This window comes from Acipenser ruthenus, chromosome 5 (genome assembly GCF_902713425.1).
Source record: "Acipenser ruthenus chromosome 5, fAciRut3.2 maternal haplotype, whole genome shotgun sequence".
NCBI lineage: Eukaryota > Metazoa > Chordata > Actinopteri > Acipenseriformes > Acipenseridae > Acipenser > Acipenser ruthenus.
This window is the reverse complement of record NC_081193.1, coordinates 75,135,563-75,160,759: the sequence shown is the minus strand read 5'-3', so window position 1 is coordinate 75,160,759 and position 25,197 is coordinate 75,135,563. Positions and strand designations below refer to the sequence as shown.

At 37.7% G+C, this 25,197-nt stretch overlaps 1 protein-coding gene across 2 annotated transcripts; it reads right to left on the bottom strand.

The window, feature by feature from the left end:
• Positions 1-1,509: 1,509 nt before the first annotated feature.
• Positions 1,510-25,197, bottom strand: gopc (golgi-associated PDZ and coiled-coil motif containing). Of its 2 annotated transcripts, XM_034003442.3 has the most exons (10): positions 25,043-25,197; positions 24,317-24,850; positions 11,736-11,900; positions 9,318-9,341; positions 8,776-8,951; positions 8,357-8,522; positions 8,008-8,103; positions 6,957-7,121; positions 5,419-5,593; positions 1,510-3,605 (listed from the first exon to the last, which is right to left on the bottom strand). In XM_034003442.3, exons 2-10 carry the CDS (start codon positions 24,593-24,595, stop codon positions 3,487-3,489), a joined length of 1,365 nt encoding a protein of 454 aa, XP_033859333.3. In that variant the 5' UTR covers positions 24,596-24,850; positions 25,043-25,197; the 3' UTR covers positions 1,510-3,486. The 2 variants fall into 2 exon arrangements, with proteins under 2 accessions (XP_033859333.3, XP_033859334.3); XM_034003443.3 differs by lacking the exon at positions 9,318-9,341 and having other exon boundaries at positions 25,043-25,193.

Below are 25,197 nucleotides of genomic sequence, written 5' to 3'. Positions count from 1 at the left end.
CTCCCAGGGCAGCTGTTTCTACAGCCAGCCCATCACAGATCAGCATATCAACCTGACTGCACATGTATGAGCAGGAGTGACCCCTAGTGGTTGACATTGCTTGTTCCCTTTTTACCCGAGTTGTAATTCTACATCTCAATTTCACGAAGCATTTTCTTCCAATGCTTGCCATAATGTTTCTGAGAAGTAAATTAATGTGAAACTGATATAGTTGTTACTATTATAGCGAAGTGCAGAACTGTCTTTAGAAATAATCTGAAAACACAAAAAGTAAAATCCAAAAGCTTTGTATTGACTAAAAATATGGTCAGACACCAGACACCACTATGTTCCTAATATAGCAAAAGAAAGGACAGGGGGTGTAAGGATGGCTACAAAGATAAGACGGCTAAGAACTAACGGTCCGTTTACTAAAAAAATATCGCACTGTAATGATACTCACATTAGAGTCTATTTTGACCACTTAATGGCCATGTTTCAAGACTACTGACCTGCCATAACCAAAAGATGTAAGTAAGTTATTGATTGTGACAACTTACATCACATATCCAAATCATTGTTGGTTAAAAGATGACGCTCCATATTTTTTCCACAATTATTCCTGATGACATATATATTATACATATCCGCACCAAGTATAAATAAGATATTGAAGGCACTGGGGAAAATGTAGGCCAATGTGACTTAAATCAGCAGCATGTAAAATAGCACCTCATAAAAAATGTCCAATAAAACCAGACAATGAGGTCATTGTAACTAGATACTGGATGAGTTAAACAAGATTTAAAAAACAAGATAAAAAATTATATATATATATATATATATATATATATATTTATATTTAATTGTTGAATACAAACTATCATTAGTTGTAAAGAAAACCAATGCAATTATAAATAATACATAAACAAATTAGCTTAGCATAACAGCTGCACTCTACAAGTATTATACAAGCATAGAGTGGAATGCATCAAGTGGAAACAAGCTAACAGAATTAACATCTATTTGTTTGTAGGTATTTTGTCATTTCCTTATGATGAAGATCAAATACTTAAGGCAAGGATAGGTCATTCTACACCAGGATCATCAGGTACAATTAAGTAATTGATCGTTTTGAAACCTAGATGGGGACTGTATTGGTTCAAATAAACCATTTAGAAAATGTTATGAAGAATACCTGGTCTGGCAGGTGTATCAGTTTGTTTCAAAGAATTTGAATCTGGAGTCCATCATCACTGAGGCCATTAACCAAGGCTGGGGCTACAGATGCTGGCCTTAATAGAGTAATAGGCTTCATTTAAAGTAATGTTTACTGTATTCAGAATAGTTTGTACATGTAAATACGGTATACTGACTGTTTCACTGCTGTGTAAAAAATGAAGTTACCAACATTTGACACCAAATGTACTATATTTTCTTAAACAATGACAGACAGCATTATTACTTGATTGTTCCCTGACCGAGACAACATGTCCATTGTACTTCTAGTATGAATAAGGGCAACCAGGCTTTGATGATCTAAAGCAGTTTATATACATTTCAGGCAGGAATGACTTGTATGTGCACAGCTTACAGGCATAACCTACCCTGAGCATGCATTAAGTTTTGTTAGAGGTTTGTTGAAATATCATACAATTTATTTAACTGCTTTTTTTTGTAAATAACAACAACAAAAAAAGAAAAATTCACAAATTTAAAAGTAACAATACTTCAGATAGTAAACAATACATTTTTTATGCAGTTTTTTTTTTTACACATTTTCCTCGGGATAGTTATGAAAAATAATCCAATTTACAGACTGGTAAATATAAAACATAAAAGTCTGCAAGTACAAAACACCAAAGAAAGTCAGCTACAGACCATGCAGAAGACACTTAAGAGAAACCATTTAAAAATAAGCTATAAACCCATAGAAATACTGTAATCATTAACCTTATACCTATCTATCTATCTATCTATCTACAGATAGATATAGGCTCTCTGGTATAAACAGAAATGAGTGTTTTGATATAGCCATGTGTTATGGCATAACCTTTCTTCAGTGTAACTGTAATATTGTAATACCATAAACAATGTGTTTATTGCTAAAACTAAAACAGTTATTTGTTTTGCATGTTAAAAAAAAGCAGCTACAGCTCATACTCTTGCCTTTTAGCTCTTAAAGCTTGGGATTCATTTAAAGCTTTGAGATCAAATGTACTCATAACTTCTTTCCCCCTTCATCCCATGTTTTGCTTCCTATTTTCTCAACACACCCACTTCCACATAGTTCTGAATGGAGGTATGCTACAGTATAACCAGCACACAGCCTGGTTACAGTTATCTTTGGATACAGACCGGTATTCTCATAAAAAAAATAAAATAAAATAAATAAAAAAAGAAGAACAAACCTTCCTTTCTCCTTTCTAACAAGCCCCATAAACAGTGCCTGTAGTGTGAAAGCACTATCACCACAGTGGCTTCTTATCATTGCAGATCATCACCAAGGGGTAAGAAAGACACACTTGGTAAAAGACACCAAAAATCAATGCATATTGAAACCACTCTTCTGATCACCGTATATTTTCTCCATGTAGTAATAATAAAAATAAAAAACACACACACCCAGCATCCCTTGACCATAAACAGCCATTTGTTTTTCTGTGTTATATTATTGAAATATTAAAAAATAATAATAATAAATACATTGCACTTCTCATAACAGGATACAGCAATGCCGGAAATTAGTTGAAACATATACTAGATCCTTCTTGCTATATATTTACTTCATACTGCCATAAACTATAATACATCCTCAACACTGGCTTGTTCTCCATGTTGGCATTGTTATTCAAATGACGAATGCGAGTTCTACGTATAACCCCAAAATCCTAACGCATTTAAACTTGGTGCCTGGCAACGATGGTTAGTCAAATTCAGAACTGTACAGTAAAAAAGTTCTATTGATCTTTTACAGTACAATTGTAATCTGTAACTTGTTAGTCAGCAGCCCTAGTTTTAAACCTGGAACATGAAGGAAACACAGGACTAAGTCAGGCCCTGATAAGGTCTCAGCTTACTCTGTCCTGGCAAGTCCTCCTCATCATTGCGCGTGGGTCTTATTTCATCAGGTTTGTGATGTCAGCTGCAACAGGCTAAATTCAGCTTCCAATTAAGATAATAATTACATTTAAAACAACCTCCCCCAATGAATAATTCTACCAGCTGCCAAGTCTCTTTTTCACCAGCTCAGTTATCACCATATTAATGACTTTTTTCGTATGAACATGGCAAAACAGAGACAGGTACATACATTCAGTATTGTTTACAATTCATATTTATGTTAACCATAGAAATGTCATTCCCCTTTTCCAATTCTCATGCAGACAGACTCTCATTGACTCCACTGCAGTCCTTCCTCAAACTACATAAAAAACTCTTATTTAACACAGATACTGTTCAAAGTCTCTTTGTACCCCCTCACAATCCTTTCATCCTGTACCCAGCCTATGAGGAGCTCTCCGCAGACTTGGCAGGCTTGGGGGCAATCTCCTCAGACAGCGTTTCACTAGAGATTCCAGTGTCACCGTTTTCCACAGAATCGGTCACAGAGTTCTTGTCTGGGGCTTTAAAACAACAGCAACAACAACAAAATTAGCACACGTTCAAAAACGCTGAGGCTTGTCAGTTCTACTAATACATTCTGAGCACTAATGCTGACATCTGCAGCTGGTTTCACAGACCCAAGATTAACACTAGTGCTAACAGGTCTGTGAAATGAGTTGACTATTTTAAGTAAGCTACAAACAATTAAGGGGAGGCAATTTTTATCTGATAGAGAAAAGCTTTACTAGCAATAAACAAGGTCTTTTTTGAACCAGAACAGCAAAAACAAAATAGAGTGCTCCCTCGCTAAAACGCAGGTCTCGGGGGACACACAATACAAGTGTTGTAACCAAAGAGCGTTATAAATGGGGGAGGGGGTCGGGGGCGCCACGGGACACATAACAACACACGTCTGACTAAAATACAAAATAAAATAACTCCCTCTCTATAATGCACATACAGTTATGGCAAAATGTAACTTTGTGAATTAACCATGCACAAAGCACCATGTAATCAAAGCTATAAAAAAGGCAACATTCCCACTCATGGATCATTTTAATTAGCAGTTTTTAAACGATAAATAGCCTGGCTAAACGGCGGTCAGGAGTTCAGTTCGAAGCAACAGACAAGCAAACTAAGTGCGAGAAGGCGAGCGGGTCGAGAGAGGGGTAGAGGGAATGGGCTCGCCCCAGGTTCGGCTGCTGGAGCGGGGCTGAAGCAAAGCAAAGAATTAAATACATTAAGAAAGATAATGTGTAATAGGCCTTAATATTTATTTAGTTATAAAACAAATGCTGAATAAGATATCTGTGTTATAAAGTGCCAGCACAGCTTTTCTTCAGTTCAGATACTGTATCAAAAGGGAGAGACAGAAACGGAAGTTAGACTGAGAAGCTTTTTACAGTTTGAACAACACCGGTACTGTATTTACTGTAAAAATGTTGCATGAATCACTGGAATAGGGAATTGGGGGACATGCTGTAGGAGCGTTATATCCGAGGCACCTTATAATCGAGAGCCTTATAGCGAGAGAGCACTGTATCACATCATGCTGCCTTATGAATAATGTGTAAAAAGCATCATGTATAAGATATGCAATGACAGGCTATTAGATATGACTTGTATCACCTGAGCCAGTAACTACAAGAGACATACTGTCTTTTCAGAAAGATCAAGGAATCTCAGATCTCTGTTATGACACAGAAAACTGGTATGGAGGTTTAAACTCATCATGAAGGTCTGTTATCTTTAATGTAAATTAATATGATAGCACCTGGGCAAGAGCAGATAGGTTAATACAGAAACAGGATGGAAATGTACCATTTTTACAAATCGCACAGAACTGGATGCTTAGGCAGATGTAAAGTCCATTTGCCTTTTTAATGATTTAACAATGTATCTACGCCTCACACCAGAAAGTGAATCTCTCAAAAAAAAAAGTGTGTGAAGGTACAGGTAGTGATGATACAGAATCTCATTCTGGCTGTTATGCAGTAAATCATTTCTAAATGCATTAAAAAAAAAAATACTGATTAAATTTGAATTAAAGTTGCATATTATGTAAATATTTAGTGAGATTTTATTTTTACTCTGTACCCAATATGCTTGAAAATAATGTATTGTTTACCTCCAACCACTTTTAGGGTAGGGATTCTTTATTGATTATGTGATCAATAATGTTTTTTTTGTTATCCGTCTATACTTTAGGTAATCAAATTATTTTTCCCCATTGAAGGAAACTTTGGCAAAACGTTGTTTTAAACCTCCAAACATGCAACTACAGACAGATTTTGCCTCTCTGGCTGTCTCAGAGTCTGGATAAATCATATGTACCTTGCAATGGCCCAGCATCGCCATTGCTGTTATTCCGGTTGGAAGTTGACCCTTCTTCAAGCTCATCAAGGTACAAGCGGTAGCGATGGCCACTGTCATCCTCATACTCAACATTTTCATCATCAGAGTCCACCTCTGGGGCCACGTACACCACCTCAAATTCAATATCGCCTCTCTGGAAGGACAGATAAAACAGTTACACGCAGGAAACACTTTCACCTAGTATTGGAACGATAATCGAGAATTCCGTAATATCATGGTAACAGTGTTTGACGATGCATACAATACTGAATATTTATACTATGGCATTTATCAGTTATCATGATGATCATCTATATCGCCTTATTATGGAAAATCATACATAATCAAAAGAAACAACATGAACGAGTGTTTTTACTTTTTAAAAACATATTTAATGTTTATTATTACTATATACTGTGATATGCATATATGTGAAATCCGCACAAACGCTTGCATTCGGGAGTGTTCAGAATTAAGCATTGCAGTACCTTTTGCATTTCTAAAGTGTGTTCATTTTCTTGTTCTGAAAAAATCTGACCAAATTTTATCGCAATGTAGTACTTATTACAATTTTTGGATGATTGTCGAGATGCAACAAATCCATTATCACAATTTCCTAAAACTGCAGATTCAACAATACTTATGTTGTTCAACATTGTAATATTTACTTGAAACTGTTTTTATATATTAACATTGTACTGAGAATAATCCATAATAACTTGAAGAAACAGTGAATGACCTGCAATTACTCTGTTTATCACAGACTTCCAAGACTGGAATGCAGTGATCATTTATCATCCCCGTCTAGAACAGGAACAAAGAATCCTAAAAGTCCACGTTAAGGTGGTGTGTGTATGTCACAATATGTACACCACACTCACCATTATATATAGCTTGACTCATTTATAATCCTTCTGCACATAGGAGCTGGACTGTGTCACTTAACAGCTAAAGTTACATACTGGCCCGCATTCTGATGCAGCCACATAAGTCCACATAAGAATGTAGTAGACAAACACCACATCAAATTATAGTTTACTGTAAAACGGAACATAGTTGTGGATACTGGAATGTTGTGGCCTTAATCATTACTAAAACAAGTACTTCCACATTAACTGTCTGGCCTCCTTTTAAGAGGACTTCTGATTTGGTAGAGAAGACAAGATTTTTACAAAACAAGCAGCAAGCAGCATTGCAGAAATACTAATTAACCTGCAGCTTCAAAACCCCTATTTAAATTCGCAACCACCGCTCCACAGCAAGCAGACACATTTCACAAACAGCACAGTTTCCCCACTGCTAGTGAGGTTAAGGATAAGAGGATGTGCTAATAGCGAGGAGTTAGTTTGGGATTCTAAGGCTGAATCAATCATCCCTTATAAATTATCTTATATAATAAGATTTAGCTAGCTACATTGCAAAGTATCCCAACTACAGTACATCAACATTCTATAAACCCACCTCCCTGTGCAGAGCAGCACCGAACTATAATGTGGATTGAAGGAATGTTTTCATACCTGCTGAGACAGTATGGTTACAGCTTCTTTATGCTTGGCGTCCCTCAAGTTGATGCCATTTACAGCCAGAATGGCATCTCCTACATGCAGACCCCCACAGCGCTCAGCAGGCTGGCCAGGGTGGATCTCAGATATTAAAATGGGAACGCCATGTTCTTTACCACCCTAGAACAATGCAAAGGAGAAATAAAACAAATTACAAAAACAATTAATCCAGCCGTTTGCTTGTGTTTTTCAACTCTATTGAAACTCCTACTACATTTTTTGTTAGGTTGCTTAAAAAGGTTTGTTAAAAAAAAAAAAACATATTTATTATTTTCTGTTCAGCACAACGTTAAAAAACTGCCATTGACATCAAACTAAGAAATGAATGCAACATGCATCAAAAACATGAAACCAGGATGCTTTCCAAATATTGGTTCTACACAATCATTATTTTAATTATTGATTATAACCCATTTACTTGTTAAGGTGGCAACATCATTTTCTGTAACAATACAAAAAAAAAAAAAAAGGGTAGGGTTATACTTCATCCCCTGGAAAAGACAATAGATACACATTACAGGTATTAATAGTACCAGGGCTTGAAATTAACACCGACCATGCGGAAATTACCGTGGGTGCCCTTCTCAATTGTGATTTACCGGTAATTCTGCTGATTCAGAGTATGCCTTGAACAGTCTCGCAGTGAACAGAGACGGAGGCTTGCAGCTGGGCCTCTCTATGTAGTGGATACATGTTTGTGTCATAGGTGGTTATTATTGTCCCTATGGTGTTCATGTAGAAGTGTGAAGTTGACTGTTTTAGTGTCTACTTTGGTGAAATGTCCCCAAACAATTTATCTGTCAAAAGCTTGAGTCATTTTAGAGCCATAGAATGAAGTAACGATTTATTTCATTTGTATATATATTAATATGTTGGGCTGCAGAGGCAGGTGCAACCTGTTCTGTGAAGCACCTGAAAAACTTGAGGGGAAAAAAAGGAATAGTGGAAAACATATTATTTTCCAAGAAGTGATTACATAAACCTGGTGGTGAATTGAGTAACTCACTGTAATGGAAATACCAAGTCCCTCATGATCCTCTTTAGCCAACAGGACTTTCCTAATCGGTCCAACACCCTGAGTCTTCTTTAAAGTGTCCGACTCCTGATTAAGCAAAAGAGACCAGCAAGCAATAAACAAATATTTTAATTCACAAGCATCCCCAGCCATATCTGTAAATGAGACATACAACAGACTTTTTGATATTTAAACTTCATGTACGTCAGATTGTGTTATACAATATAGTAGCTTAACAATAATGGTTGCTAAACATTTAAGAGGAGATTTTACAAATTGTCAAAAATGTTTTAATACGGGGGTCTTTAACTGAAGTATGCCATTACTGATTGTTACTTACGTGCCCAACAGGAGTAGGCAGGGGTCTTTTTGGGTCATTGCGACCTCGACATGCCCTAATGACCGTTTTGTGCCGGTGCAGGTGTATTTCTGCTTCTAGCTGATTCCACAATTTGTCATGGGCTGGACCTTTCATATCCCTGCCTAACAGCTGTATCTGCTGCACCCTGCATGAGGGAGAGAAAAAATAAATAAAAAAATATTTTGTAAGAAATCTTTTAATTTGTTTTGGTGATGTCTTAGTTCGCTGTAAAGTGTTTCTTGTCATCCTTGGTGACAGGAATGATGGTTGCCATAGCAGCATGAGGACTATATTATCGGCCGAGACATCAGTAGCCAAGGGAGACTAACAGTAGGTTCACATTTCTCAACAGTTGTCTGCAGTGGAGTTTAAGGCGTTGCCCTAACACACTTCATTACCTTCCTGCCAGCTCCTTGTCAAGGTATTTAGCTGCTAACCGGGCTCCATAAACTTCTGCTTGCAGAACAGCAATATGCCTTCGAAGAGCTTCATTCTCCTTCCTCAGTAACTTCACTTCAGACTCCAGCTTAGCTTCCTTAACCTTTTCTTTTTTATTTGCCTCCAGCTCTTTCTCCTGCATAATAAAAACATTTGGAATGGGTGAACCAGAAACCAAAAAGAAACCAAAAGATGGGACAGGCAGAGTTTACCAGGGATACACATTTTCTGGGCCTTTTCACTAGAACTCCTACTGTATTTGTTGCTTCTTGGATATTCTTTATTTGATGTAACTACTGTCGCATTTTGGATAACAAGAGACAGCAATCAAGGCAGACGTTTAAGTGATGTCTGGATTTTATTCACCATTGCTTATTATAGTTGAATCACAACATGATGTGCAATTTAACAGTTTTGTGTTCTGGGGACAGATCATACAAAAGCAGCAGCCGGGTATAATAATAAAAAGACAAACACACGACACACACTTCACTTCACTTACCATCTCCTCCACAGTTGGGACAGACTTAAGACAGAAAAAAAAAGGTTTTAATGTTAGAAAGTAGGCAAAGTAGATCTAGATTTTAGTCCTCACTGTGCTGCATCAGATAATTTTATTGAGCTAAGCGAAAAAAGACTGTAGCCCATAAAGTGTAAAAAAATAATAACTTTCAGTTATGTATTCGGCTGTCAAACCATAAAAAAGGTTTTATAAGAGGTTCCAAAAGATGTGTCGAATTTAATACTTAAATAAAAACCGTGATCCAAAAGGTAAAACTTAACCAATCAAAAATTACATTTCCAAGGACATTGTATTCAATTGTGGTATTTCATAAAACCAAGACCATTACACTTCAAAAGATAATAATTCCAACCACATCTAAATCTTTTATGCCTTGAAGTAGATTTTTTAGGAAGTCTAAATATTTTCCTATTTGATGTTTCTCCTTTGAAGGCGAGTAAAATGCCTTAATACATGCCTTAACGGGGCAGCAGTGTGGAGTAGTGGATAGGGCTCTGGACTCTTGACCGGAGGGTCGTGGGTTCAAATCCCCAGTGGGGACACTGCTGCTGTACCCTTGAGCAAGGTACTTTACCTAAATTGCTCCAGTAAAAACCCAACTGTATAAATGGGTAATTGTATGTAAAAATAATGTGATATCTTGTAACAATTGTAAGTCGCCCTGGATAAGGGCGTCAGCTAAGAAATAAATAATAATAATAATAATAATAATAATAATAATAATAATAATAATAATAATAACCCTTGTATAAAGAGTTAAGCCCAGAGCACACTGCCCAATGCGACCGTTGCATCTCAATGGAGGAGGTTGCACCGCAAAAATGTTTTTGAAAGCGGGCATCACACACTGTACAATTGAAATCGCAGGAAGGGACGCACAACTTCGGATTTTTTTCTGATGTTTGACGTGCCCTGGCCTGGATGCATAAACTACAGCAGCAATGGGGCAAATCAATGACAATAGGCGAAAACATAAGGCTATGACAGTACTATCTACAATTTTGGCTAGAATGCGGCGTGATCGTAAAAACCACATGATTGAAGACATGCATATATTCTCTCTCTATTAATACACACCCACATCCATTGGTTTGTATATAAGGTATGTGCCAATATCTTTTGAAAACAAGCCCTGACAGCCCAATAAGCATTGTAATTAACTGTTAGACGAAATATTTACAGAATACTTAAAAACTGCTTCTACAATCATGATTAATTTATTATTAATAGCGTTTTAATTAAATTATACCTAATCACGTTTTTATTTACAATGTAGGGATGTACAGTATTATGTTTTCCCTTCGTTGTAAATAAACGTTACTTGGTATAATTCAATTAAAACTCTAATAATAAATTAATCATGGTTATAGCACCAGTTAAGTACTGTATTCTGTAAATATTTTGTCTAATAGTTAAAAAGTGCAATCCTTATGGGGCTGTCAGGGCTTGTTTTCAAAATATATCAGCATAAACATTATATGCAAACCAATGGAATACCTTGTGTGTGTGTGTTAATAGGAGAGAGAATGCATGCATATCTGTCCCGAGTCATGACTGAACACGGTGAACTCATTGGTTGCTGACTGAGACTTGCGAGTGGGTATAACAGACTGCCCGATGCAAGTGTATCATATCGCAAAATATTAAACAGGTTTAAACTTTGTGATCGATCAGACGATCCAGTAAAATCGCATGGCAAAGCATAACACACGGCCCGGTGCGACTGAAAAATCGCATTGCTATTGATCGCATCAGGTAGAGTGTCCAGGGCTTAAGCAGCACAAGTATAAGTCATAAGTAAACCGCATTTCTTTCTTCTGTACTCTGTAGGCATAAAAAAAGCTGCAAAGCATTTGGAAAAAGAAAGCAAAAGAAAACATATACCAGTAATTAATGATCCAATCAGGAGAAATGTTTTGCCAGCTTTGCTGTAGAAGAAAATGTTTGACACAACACAAAAAAGTATTTAGGAAATAAAAAAAATGTAAACAAATTTACCAAGCTCTTGGCAGCCAAAAGTGTGCTTTGCATTTAAAAATGTAATCAAACTCTTATCTCTCAAACTTTAGCAGCAAGAAAACTTTTTTTTTTTTTTTTTAAATAAAAAAAAATAAGTGATAAATTACACAACTAGCAAACTAGTATTAAATAATATTAGAAAATACTGTAGGTACCCAATTCGTTGACACACTTCAGTTGTTTTCAAAACTACCTTCAAGGTAGGTCGTGGTATCTGGTTACTTACAGTATGTTTGTCTTGAAAAGTGAAAATTAATAAACTAGACACTTCTAGCTTTCAACGGATGTACATTATAACAGGGGTAAAAATACAGATTTTGTGTAGGACCACTTTACACGGTTTCGCCCATTTTAACACATTGCTGTGTTTATACCCACCAACTTGGCTTTGATGCAGCGTGAGTCGACATTCTGTCCAGTCTTGGAGTGGAGCTGCAGCTGGATGGCATGGAGCTGCAGCAGCTGATCGTGGACTTCCTTCTCAAACACAATCTTCTCCCCCTGTGCCTCAGACAGCTCAGACTTCATGTCTACTACCTGGGCCTGCAGGACATGAAAGAAGCAGTCAGGTCAGGAGGGATTAAAGAGGCACTGCACTCATTAGAAATATTTTGATATTCACTTTACTTTTCTAATATTGTATTTCACTAAAGAGAATTAAACAGTAAACAGTAAAAACTCTTTTTTTATAAATGAACCCAAATTTCAGTTGCTGGTAATGTACTTTAGTGAATCAGAGACTGGTATTAAATGATTGCATTTTGTAATTTGATATTTTAAAAGCTCAAAGCCAACATACACAATAGCTTGAGTACAAATTACACATCTTCTACAGTATGAGGAAATCCAGACATTTTGTGTTAGTCCTAAGAAAACCACAAAGCAGTTCTAGCATCTAAATAAACAGGATGAACAGGAGAATTGTGCTTGTTTGTAATCATCTTTTTGTAAAGATATGGATCACATTGCATTAGACATTTGCAACGCTACTCAGTATTGTTACAATACATTAAAAAATTGCAGTGACATGCAATAGCATTACATTACACATTTACAATAATATCCATATGGTTACATTGAACATTTGTAATGATACAGTACTTGACTTTCTCCCACCCTCTGCTTGCCCCAACTAAATATACCTATTTAGCATATTGTATTGTTTGTGGGTGTTTATGCAGCTAAACTTATTCTTGAATATGAAAGCTTAATACTGTCTAACAGTATGGATAATTGTCTTTTCAGTTCCATCTGATCACTACAGTACACAAAGAACAGAGTGTGAACAAGGGCTTCTTTTGAATGCATCTCGCCCAGATCATGTGCTCAGAATTCCTGGATATGCTCACAGGGTAATACAGCCCACTGATTCCCAGACAACAGCAAAGAAAGCCAGTGGCATGGAAAACTTCTGTAATCTGACAATGGTTTATTACAAATATCCTCTAACCAGTCATACCACTCATTTGTGACTTAGTCCATTTCAAATCATGACAGATATTTTTTGAGGCACTGAATGCTTTTACTAAAACTATACGAAGTGAAACTTTACTAAAGATTCTCAGCAGGTTCTTATTGCATACACAGAACAACACAGGCCATTCACTGCAACAGTAGCTGTGCATGTCTCTCCTCTAGCAGCAACCATGGCATAGACAGGCTCATTTTTATTTATATTTTTGTTTTAAATCTACAGTGTGCACCAAATGAGTGAGTACCCTACTTCTACAATCTGGCTAATCCTAAAAAAGACTGAAAGCAAGCACTGCTACGTGCTAGATTTATTTATTGATTTTTTAACCAGGAAAAAAACCTTGAGACTGAGGCCTTTTTTACAAGTGTCCTGACAAGATGACCAGAAAAAGACAGCAGAACCGTCATATCCCTAAAAACAACTTCACTCTAACAGGCAATCTCACACATTCAATCTGAGATCAGAAACATTACACTTCGATAATCCTATAATTTATTTTTTTTAAAATATTAAAATATATTAACTAAAATGAAACTAACATTCACATGCACACATTGCTACTATGATGGCCATCTTGATTGCATAAGAAGGAAAAATAAAATACAAAAACAATGGATAGAGAAAAATGGCAGACGAAGACACAGCAGACAAAAAAGCAAATGAACAATTATAAACATTTAAAATACTCAACTAACTAAAAAATAGATGCTTGATGGGCATACAGTAGAGAATAAAATGAGCAGAAAAACAGCTTCCTTTACCATGCCTGATGTCCACTTAATTTTACTGTGATATATTGATAACCTACTACACCACTGAACAGGGAATACAAATAATTTCAAAACAGGCATTTGACCAGTGATGAAGAGATGTTCCGTTTGTCTCAGTACAAGAAAACCCCTTGAAGTCCTATTTTGTATTGATGAGGAGAGCTCAAGGCTTCTAAACACACTTTCAGGAACAGCTCTACAACTTGAAACGGAGAGCCTGCACCTGTTAAACAACTGCAGAACACTGAGACACATTGACAGACAGTGTCTATGGGTGAGCTTACAGCTGCTCCAACAGTCCACTCCCACTCTCCTGAGCAGGTGGGTCTTCTAGATGGGCTGGATTCCCAGGGGGGTGGAGCCTGAGCACTGTGGGCGGAGACGTGTCCATTTATATAGGCTGCATTTTAACACTAGAAGCCTCGCAACAGTCATTTTGGCAGTTTTGGGTTTTAAAATGTAATTTTCTCCAGTCGTGTAACACATATGGGGCTGTGCGTTCGTGTACCTTTCTGTCCGTATGTATTAAATATTCTCACAAAGCATGAAACACGGGAGTGCCGAAATAAAGGAGATATATTACATTATACCTAAAAGCCCCGGGAGCAGTCACATTGACGACCACTCAAAAAACAATTGTATTTTGATTATACTGAACGGGTATTCTACTTTATTATTTTTATTTACCTGTCCGCAACGTGTTTAGCTGTAATCAGATTAGTCTCTACTCTCTGCCTGAGTGAATGACTGACAGTCTATTGTTTTCAATCAGCCTTTTAAAGGCTGGCGCCTGCTTGCCAGCTGCGCTGCTTTGGTCAGTCAATTAGCATTGGGACTAGTGAAAATAAATACCAGAGACTGTGGAGTTTTACAACGCAACTAAATATGGAGTTGATGTTTTGGATCAGATGACATGGAAGTATTCCGTGAAAGCTGGCTCCCGACGGTCGTCTGTTCAGGTGTTTTACAATGTATTGAACCTAGCAGCCATCAACTCCTGGGTACTTTACAAAGAATGCACGGAGAAGAATTTACCAAGGAGAGAATATATTTTACAGTTAGCACAGGAACTTCGCAAGAAGTATTTGGAACAGAGGGACACTGCCAAGCGTGTAGCCACAGCTGAAGCTGGCAACCCCGCCAAGAGCCACAAAAGACGCCAATGCCAGGTTGGCAAGTGCAATAAAAATAAAACTTCGGACAGCTGTTCCCTGTACAGAAAGGCGACGTGGAGAAGCGCATTATCTGTGTCGATTGTGAAAAGCCTTAGACTCAAGGTAAAGGAATACCCGTTTGTCGAAAAACAGAAAAATAAATTAGACTTTTTTTAAAAAACTTCTTGTGCTGTGCACTTCTGTAAAATGTTTTTTGTAAGTTTATTTATCTACGTTGTTCAGTTGCTTTTGCTCATCTGATAATAAACCGATTGCTGTTGAAAAGTTAAAAATGTATTGCTATCGTTTCAGTTTTATAAATCAATGTCTGTTCACATGTTTATTTACATTTTCTTGTTTTGATTTGTAAAATAAATGTTTATTCATATATAGATTATATATATATATATATATATATATATTAAATATAGATAGATAGATAGATATATGCGCTTCGGATCAGATGTTTGTGACGTACTCAATATATATAAAAAAAAAAACACGAATTACTTCCGACTGCTTCTCCTTTCGTTATACTATTTACAGTGTTTTGAATACAGCCGTGTGGCAATGTGCCCCGCCCCTGTGTGCATATTATGTGTTGTATGTTGCGTGCGTGTGTTAACTTAATGTTGGTGTATAGTCATTGGTACACAGGATATAAACGGGTCTGTGTTTCACGTGTGATTTAAAAAGGTAGATTTGTATTTAGGCACGAGGAGGGCACAAATCACTTCACGTGCTGGTTAAATGTAATATGTGAGCACAGGGTTGCACAGAATTAATTCACGTGCTGGGATTCAAGTGAATAATTAATTAGTAATTGAATCCCAGCACAACAGTATATATAGATGCACATTTCATTCAGTCGGGGTTGGGTGTGTTCGGTGAGTGGAGAACAGGATTGGAGACGGAGGTAATAATAATAATAATAATAATAGTTAAAATCTGCTCACCGGGTTTGTCTGTGTAGTTCGTTTTGTTTGTCTATTTATTTTGGCGCAAGTGCCGTGTCCCGTGTTTTCTGTTCAAACCTTTTATTTTCTGTTCTGTTTATTAAATGCTGAGCGAAAGCATTCGCTCAGCTTCACCAAACCACACCTCTCTGTCTGTTTATTTCCTGCTTCTGGTCTGACGCCACCCACTCCGGCCGTCTTTGTGACAAGCCGTCAGAAAGACGGCTGCCGGGCTTCTAGGCATGAGTAAATCTCTGGTCCTTCAACTGTTAAAGATCAATATTGGAAGGTACTGTGTAATACTGTAGATCTGTGTTAATAACTGAGAAAATAGTCCCGATCTTAGAATAGCAGGTTTTAACAACACTGTCAGCAGTTTCCTTAGGAATGACAGGAAGTGGCAGCTGCAACACCAAATGGGACTAGCATTTATTGGGGAAGTTTAATTCATGACAGTCTACTGTATTAAAGGCTCAACTCAACTGAAATGTATAATCTGACTACTGTTAATGATTTACAGATGAGTGGAACAAAACCATTACATTTTAATGACTTACTGTAGATTACACACTGTTGCATTTGTTAAATCAATAAATATGTCTAGCTAAAGTACTGTACAGTGTATTTACTTTCATGCAAACAAGTGCTGCAGCTACACCCTTATTAAAGCTTCTTTAATATTACAGCAAGGAGTACTTTAGCAGTTAACACATTTCCCAAAGCAATGCTATGATTTACATGGTAACTAATGCACTGTAGCTCAATATACTTGTATGCTGTAGCACAGAACAGATACAACCTTTAAAATGTTACAGTAGCATTATTCTGATAGTTATTTAGTTTTTTAGTCACAAATTCTGGTAGTCTCAGTCTGTTTTCAGAAACCACTATTACCAATGGCTGCAGGGAAGAACTGAATATAATTACTTTAACTAGACCCAACTTAACCAAGTATTCAGATCAATCAGCTACCAGGAACCAGACGAGCATACATGGGCCGAATGGAAGTAACGTTAAAACTTTACAATGCATTAGTAAGACCTCATCTAGAATATTGTGTTCAGTTCTGGTCACCACGTTACAAAAAGGATATTGCTGCTCTAGAAAGAGTGCAAAGAAGAGTGACCAGAATTATTCTGGGTTTAAAAAGGCATGTCATATGCAGACAGGCTTAAAGAATTGAATCTATTCAGTCTTGAACAAAGAAGACTACACGGTGATCTGATTCAAGCATTCAAAATTCTAAAAGGTATTGACAAGGTCGACCCAGGGGACTTTTTCGACCTGAAAAAAGAAAAAAGGACCAGGGGTCACAAATGGAGATTAGATAACGGGGCATTCAGAACAGAAAATATGAGGCACTTTTTTACACAGAGAATTGTGAGGGTCTGGAACCAACTCCCCATTAATGTTGTTGACCCCTGGACCTTGTTTCTTTTTTCAGGTCAAAAAAGTCCCCTGGTTCGACATTGTCTATACCTTTTAGGATTTTGAATGTTTGAATCAGATCGCCGCGTAGTCTTCTTTGTTCAAGTCTTAATAGATTCAGTTCTTTTAGCCTGTCTGCATATGACATGCCTTTTAAACCCGGAATAATTCTGGTTGCTCTTCTTTGCACTCTTTCTAGAGCAGCAATATCCTTTTTGTAACGAGGTGACCAGAACTGAACACAGTATTCTAGGTGAAGTCTTACTAATGCATTGTAAAGTTTTAACATTACTTCCCTTGATTTAAATTCAACACTTCTCACAATGTGTCTGAGCATCTTGTTGGCCTTTTTTATAGCTTCCCCACAATGTCTAGATGAAGACATTTCTGAGTCAACATAAACTCCTAGGTCTTTTTCATAGTTCCCTTCTTCAATTTCGCTATCTCCCATATGATATTTATAATGCACATTTTTTTGCCTGCATGCAATACTTTACACTTTTCTCTATTAAATATCATTTGCCATGTGTCTGCCCAGTTCTGAATGCTGTCTAGATCATTTTGAATGACCATTGCTGCTGCAGAATCTAAATCATTAATGTAGATTAGGAATACTGATCCCTGTGGTACACCACTGGTTACCTCGCTCCATTTTGAGGTTTCTCCTCTAATCAGTACTTTCTGTTTTCTACATGTTAACCACTCCCTAATCCATGTGCATGCATTTCCTTGAATTCCTACTGCGTTTTTTGTTTTCTCCCCCCTTCCTTTCTAGTTTAAATGCTTCAAGAAGCTGCTTAATGAGATTCTACTAACAACCAAATGAGCAAGATGGGCCGAATGGCCACCTCTCGTTTGTAAACTTTCTTATATTCTTATGTAAACAAAATAGCCAATTTAAATTATAAAAAGTGTGAAAACAAAGTGCCTTTATCACTTTATTCAGATGATATTTAGAAATACCATTAGGCTTAAAGGGAGTGTCCAACACTTACTAATTAACTTTCAATACAAAGGTGCTATTGACTGCTGTGGCTATGTTGACTGTGGTTTCTTTGGCAAGTTAATTTTCCAGTTGAGATATTTGGAAAATGAATCAATTAAACAAGTTTTTTTTTTTTTTTTTAAATGACATCATAGAGCTGTTTTTAATAGTCCAGTCTTCAACCATTTCTGAGACAAGAAGAAAAATACCTTGCACTGTTAAGGGTAAGACCTGGTCACAAATCAGCAAAGTGGTACTGGGTGGCATTTTGCCCTGCACATCACTGCTCATGTGTCCTAATATGAGAGTAAACACAGTCCTGATGAAATACTGCCTTGAAAAAAACACATCAGCTGCAAAATAGCTCTTACCCAGGGATTTATTTTTTTTTTTTTCTGCTGCTCCTGCTGCATTTTCCCACTGCAGTACCCATGGCTGTAAACCAACCAGAAGCCAGCATTGGGTTTGCATCACATGCCACAGGGTGTGAAACCTATAGCTTTGTGCGTCCTTGCCTTTATACAGCAATGTAATCACACTATTTCCTATAACAAAATTGCATATCATATTATTAATAAAGCTAACTCTTTCAAGACTAAATATAAATAAGGAGGGTATAAATAATCCATCAAATCGGCAGACTACTAGTTTGGTTTAGGAAAACTCCACTCAACACAGCAGCCCAGTTAATGAGGCCCAGTGCTCCTACACAGCATATTCAGGCTTTCACCCTGGGTCTGTTTAGAGGGTTTGGTCCGCACTCGGTAAGGTTCGGTATGTTTGGTGTGAGGTGTAAACAACAAAGTACACCTAAAGAGGTGGTCTCGGTCCGTTTTGCAAAAAATGGTTCGCTTGCTAAACTTCAATGTGAACAACAGCTGGAAACTAACTATATACGGTAACACCACTCGGAAGTAAACATTTAGTGCGTAGTTATGTTCATATTCTAAGGAAACAAGCAAAGCAAAACACAAAAAATGTCTCGGCTTTTTGTATATACAGTGCCTTGCGAAAGTATTCGGCCCCCTTGAACTTTGCGACCTTTTGCCACATTTCAGGCTTCAAACATAAAGATATGAAACTGTAATTTTTTGTGAAGAATCAACAACAAGTGGGACACAATCATGAAGTGGAGCGAAATTTATTGGATATTTCAAACTTTTTTAACAAATAAAAAACTGAAAAATTGGGCGTGCAAAATTATTCAGCCCCTTTACTTTCAGTGCAGCAAACTCTCTCCAGAAGTTCAGTGAGGATCTCTGAATGATCCAATGTTGACCTAAATGACTAATGATGATAAATAGAATCCACCTGTGTGTAATCAAGTCTCCGTATAAATGCACCTGCACTGTGATAGTCTCAGAGGTCCGTTTAAAGCGCAGAGAGCATCATGAAGAACAAGGAACACACCAGGCAGGTCCGAGATACTGTTGTGGAGAAGTTTAAAGCCGGATTTGGATACAAAAAGATTTCCCAAGCTTTAAACATCCCAAGGAGCACTGTGCAAGCGATAATATTGAAATGGAAGGAGTATCAGACCACTGCAAATCTACCAAGACCTGGCCGTCCCTCTAAACTTTCAGCTCATACAAGGAGAAGACTGATCAGAGATGCAGCCAAGAGGCCCATGATCACTCTGGATGAACTGCAGAGATCTACAGCTGAGGTGGGAGACTCTGTCCATAGGACAACAATCAGTCGTATACTGCACAAATCTGGCCTTTATGGAAGAGTGGCAAGAAGAAAGCCATTTCTTAAAGATACCCATAAAAAGTGTCGTTTACAGTTTGCCACAAGCCACCTGGGAGACACACCAAACATGTGGAAGAAGGTGCTCTGGTCAGATGAAACCAAAATCGAACTTTTTGGCAACAATGCAAAACGTTATGTTTGGCGTAAAAGCAACACAGCTCATCACCCTGAACACACCATCCCCACTGTCAAACATGGTGGTGGCAGCATCATGGTTTGGGCCTGCTTTTCTTCAGCAGGGACAGGGAAGATGGTTAAAATTGATGGGAAGATGGATGGAGCCAAATACAGGACCATTCTGGAAGAAAACCTGATGGAGTCTGCAAAAGACCTGAGACTGGGACGGAGATTTGTCTTCCAACAAGACAATGATCCAAAACATAAAGCAAAATCTACAATGGAATGGTTCACAAATAAACATATCCAGGTGTTAGAATGGCCAAGTCAAAGTCCAGACCTGAATCCAATCGAGAATCTGTGGAAAGAACTGAAAACTGCTGTTCACAAATGCTCTCCATCCAACCTCACTGAGCTCGAGCTGTTTTGCAAGGAGGAATCGGCAAAAATTTCAGTCTCTCGATGTGCAAAACTGATAGAGACATACCCCAAGCGACTTACAGCTGTAATCGCAGCAAAAGGTGGCGCTACAAAGTATTAACTTAAGGGGGCTGAATAATTTTGCACGCCCAATTTTTCAGTTTTTTATTTGTTAAAAAAGTTTGAAATATCCAATAAATTTCGTTCTACTTCATGATTGTGTCCCACTTGTTGTTGATTCTTCACAAAAAATTACAGTTTCATATCTTTATGTTTGAAGCCTGAAATGTGGCAAAAGGTCGCAAAGTTCAAGGGGGCCGAATACTTTCGCAAGGCACTGTAACATGTTTTGAACTAGATGAAAATATAAAGAAAATAATAAGTTGTTATGATCTGCAATAAATTCACCCAGTGTTTCATTTTTAAACTATTATTGGTATTATTTTATATAATGTTATATTTGTTAACAGCTTCAGGAGTTGCTAAGGCGTCAGTGAATTGAAGGAAAAAAAAACATTGCAGTTTTTCACTGTGAAAATGTGGTAATCCTAAACTACATGGACAGCGTGAGAAACCGAAGCTGTCATAGAAAATTTGGTCAGATACCAAAATCCAAGCCGAACTGGACAACACTCACAAAAACAGTAATATATATTCACCATGCAGAATTGTGCAAAGTGCATTCTCCTTTTGTAGGCATTCATGAAATATATTAATTAGATTGGTGAAGTGCTCCCCCAGTGCTTTCTTCCACTGCTGTATCTAAAACATGCTATATTAAAAACCAGAGCAATACATCAATAGCTGCCATCTTTCAATATACCTTGCAGGATATTGTAAACATCCGGTTCACACACCATATAAAACGAGCCGAGTGCACTTGAAAACTGCATTGTGAACACAAACGAACTCAGTCCCGAAAAAAATGGAAAGGGACCAAAAAAAAAAAAAAAAAAACTTTAGCTTGCATCCAAACAAACTCGGTCCCTTTACTGGCAGAAAAGTGTGAACAGCAAGCACATTTATACATTGTTTCAAACAAAACGAACCAGACCTTTGTGCCCTCTATTACTTATTTATATTTATGGCACTTAAGACACAAACTGTGGAGGTGGGTTGTCGAGGATTTGTGACACACTCTACAACCCGGTTTCTCAGAGACGTCGGATTCAGTGGCCATGAGTTGTGTCACAAAGTGAAGAACATATCTGAAGCAGGAGCAGCAACTGGCTGTGGTTGAGACGGATAGATTCTGGTTGGGGATCTCAAGCACAATAGAAAGAAAGAAAGAAACGCTGATGTACAGGTAAGTAAGCTGGGCTGAGTCAAGTGGGGGACGGAGAGGTGTCGTGGGCTATTCGATGAAACACCGAGGATGGAAGGTGCCCACTTGAAGACCCCAGAGATGTACCCTACTTAGCTCAATCCAGACGGTTGTCATGCTGATGCGCTGGGGAGACCGCACTGTGGTTGATCCCCAGAGCCAGTATCGCAGCCGTTGTGTGTGCTGATGCGCTAGGGAGGCAAAATAAGCTGATCCCTGGAGCCAGGATTACACTTCTGCCATCAACACCAGGCAGAAGGATATCTACATCATCATATGCCGAAATGAGATTAAAAGAAAACCAAGTACAGATGAACCCGTTTTATATCGCCTCGCTTCATATCATGCCCTGTTTATTATCACTATTTTTCAAAGTCCACTCACCATGTACCATAGGTTCTTTGAGAAATTACCTCTCTTAATATCATCTCACAGACACGCTTATTGTCACGTTTGGTGCAGCCTGTCAAATGCTGCGTGGCCGGGCTTTACTAAGTAACCACAACATACAATTAATTTCCAATGCAGCTAACAACCAATAATCATCTCGGCTGATAAACTGACAATTTGTGTAGCCTGTCAAATGCTGCGTGGGTGGTCTTAACGGTATACAGTTCAGTTACAAAACAACAATGTCACCAAATTTTTTAACAGTCAGTCTTATTCACACAAAAAAAACACCAAGTGCAACACCTAATTCATAACTCTCATCAGTCAACAAAGGTTTCATAAATGTTCTCTGCCTTGCACATCCATTCATTGTATAGTTATCAACTGTGCAGTTGTGAAATGCACACGTTTTAGTAAACAGTTATCTTGAACTACACTAGGTTAAAGAAACCTGTTTGCAAACCTTGCTTTTACTGTCTCTCACTTCCTGGGTCATTTCGCCTGGAAGGTAAAACTGTCCCCACCACTTCACTGTTTTCTTTCCTATCAAGACCAATCAGCTGCTTCAGTTATAGATTGACATGCTTTCAGCCAGTAACTCGCTTTGACCCAGAAGACACCGAGGTGAAATGACACAGGAAGTGCAATTGCAAACAGATAACCTGAGAAGGCGGCATACAAATTAAGAGTTTATTTTCACTTATTTATTTTGTTAACTACAATTACTTTAATTGTGCTGTCATTAAACACTGCAAGTCCCTCCGCTCCAATGAACATACATCACCTTGGAAAAAATGAAACCCTACACATAGTCAACCTACTGCATTTCAGAGGGGCGTGGGTGTAAACAAACTGATCTGCTTTATTTAAAAAAAAAAAAAGACAATGCTACACTACAGTATAAACTGTTTTCCCCCCTACTTGAACTGTCATGTATAATTTAATTGTGATAATCAGCAATGAAACCAAGAAAACATTATTATTTTACAGACACATAATCACTTCAAAAACTACATAACAAGCCTAGAATTAAACAATGATTAAAAAAGAAAGTAGTACCCACTTCCCAATCCTAATGAGACAGTGAAATGAAAAGGAATTAAAAGGCATGCCCCTAACCTTAAAGACAAAGGCAAAGCAATGAAGACACACTCCAGGCCCTGGAGCATACTGCACACATTCACTTATAGATACTGTATCAACTGAACAATTAACTGACTAGGCTAAGAACTGAACAGTGGTTTATCCAAGTCTTGTTTAAAAGGCCACTGAATAATACTGTAAAAATCTTTGAAACTTTTGCCATGGCAAACCAATGTGGAAGATGTTCAAGTACTGTGAAGTGATGGTGAATTAAAAAAAAAAAAAAAAAAAAAAAAAAACTTTCAGGTGTTAAATATAATAAACCCAATTGCTGTTAGGACTGACAGACACTTCATTGACTTCATTATACAGTTGAGCAAGTGGTAAAACACGTGGAAAACGAAACTGCTACTGTAAGTCCTGATTTATTCAAGGCTAAGATTTAATAGTTAATAGTTTATATATTGTTCAGTTCACAGTGTATTGCCGTCTCCGTTTTTTACTGCAGTAGATTCATGGGCGTTGTCCCACATTTGGTAAAACTCAACTCGTTTTAACAAAGATTAATAGCAACAACTAGAATGTTGTTTGGAGAATCAAAGCGGATACACTGAGGGTGCTTTTTTTGGAAATCTCTGCTTTAGAAACCATATTTACTAACTACTTTGTTATAGATATAAAGATTCACATCAAGTATATTGATAGATGACTTTAACTTAAGTTACAGTACAGTAAATATCACATTTCTACACAGAAATATTTAGCGGGGAGATGGGGAGAGAATTAATGTTTACATTTGCAAAACTGTCAAAAATCCTATTGCCAAATATAACTATGTGCTATAGCTAGTATTCAGTAATTCACAATAAAAAGTGTGGTATGGGGAATATGGTTTCAGTGTTCTAGAAAAAAGCCCATCAATTATGAAGTATTAAGGTAAAATAGCTGTCAAACTATATGAGGTATGTAAATAACTGACCATTTCGTGTTGGACAGTCGGCGAAGAAGCCTCAGAAAATACACCGCAGACCCATTTGACAAGGAGATAATTATTAGGTTCGAAATATTGTTTTGTTTGTTTGTTTGTTTAGCTTTTTATATCTTACCTCCAGTTTGTGGTTTAACTGAAAAATGGTCTGTGCTTTGTGGCAGAGTTGGGCGAAGCAGGAGCTTAAGCTGGTCATTTTCTGACGGCCCTCATATGTAATATCCGCCTGATCTGGGTCGATCTCTCCAAGCAGCAGATCCACGTCCACGAAAGCCTTGTCGAACTCCTTCTCCAGGACCTCCAACCAGCGGAACATCGAAATCCCCGAGCCGGGTCCTGTGAGCGTTGAGCCCTGGGAGGCCGAGCAAGAGGAACCGCCGCCGGCCGTCGCAGACATCACTCTAGCCACTGCTATTTCAACTGACTGTGTCTGCTTGACGTACAAAATAATAACACTAGTGTACAGATATAGTTTAAGTAGCTCTGTTTTAACTGAAGAATGGTAGACAGTTACGACTGTTGTCTATTTAAATAGCCCGTGCTGTATGGTCGTTATTGCAGGATTCCCCCGGCTTCTGTGGACCAGGAAATCCGACATCCGCTATGGTGGGGTATCGGGGATCGACTAACATTCCCTGCCACACATCTGGACCTGTTTGAAAAGAAAAGAAAAATGAAGTCAGAGATAATCGAACTAGTTTCTTATCCTCGCATATTTCTTATCCTAGGATACTGAGCAACAGAAGTCGGTGACTCAGCAACCAAAAAGAGTTACGTTTTGCAATAAATAAATAAAACACGTTATAACAAACGTTTTATTTTAAAACATAATATCTGGTGTTACTTTAGGTTAAAGGAAGCTCTCCATTTCTACGCCTTATTCTTGGGTCATCTGGCAGTGGTTGCAGTTGCACTTCCTGGGTCATTTAATCTCAGTCGTGTCTTCTGAGCCAAAGCATTGCACTGGCCGAAATGTCAGTAAAGGCACTGTTTTGTAGT

What these genes read in the sequence shown, in the direction of transcription:
- gopc (XM_034003442.3), bottom strand. Translation starts at nt 24,595, where the DNA reads ATGTCTGCGACGGCCGGCGGCGGTTCCTCTTGCTCGGCCTCCCAGGGC. An exon ending in GCTGCATCAAAGCCAAGTTG is followed by an intron (nt 9,342 to 11,735) that starts GTGGGTATAAAC and finishes TTCTGTCTTAAG; the next exon opens with TCTGTCCCAACTGTGGAGGA. An exon ending in TGCCTACTCCTGTTGGGCAC is followed by an intron (nt 8,104 to 8,356) that starts GTAAGTAACAAT and finishes TTGCTTAATCAG; the next exon opens with GAGTCGGACACTTTAAAGAA.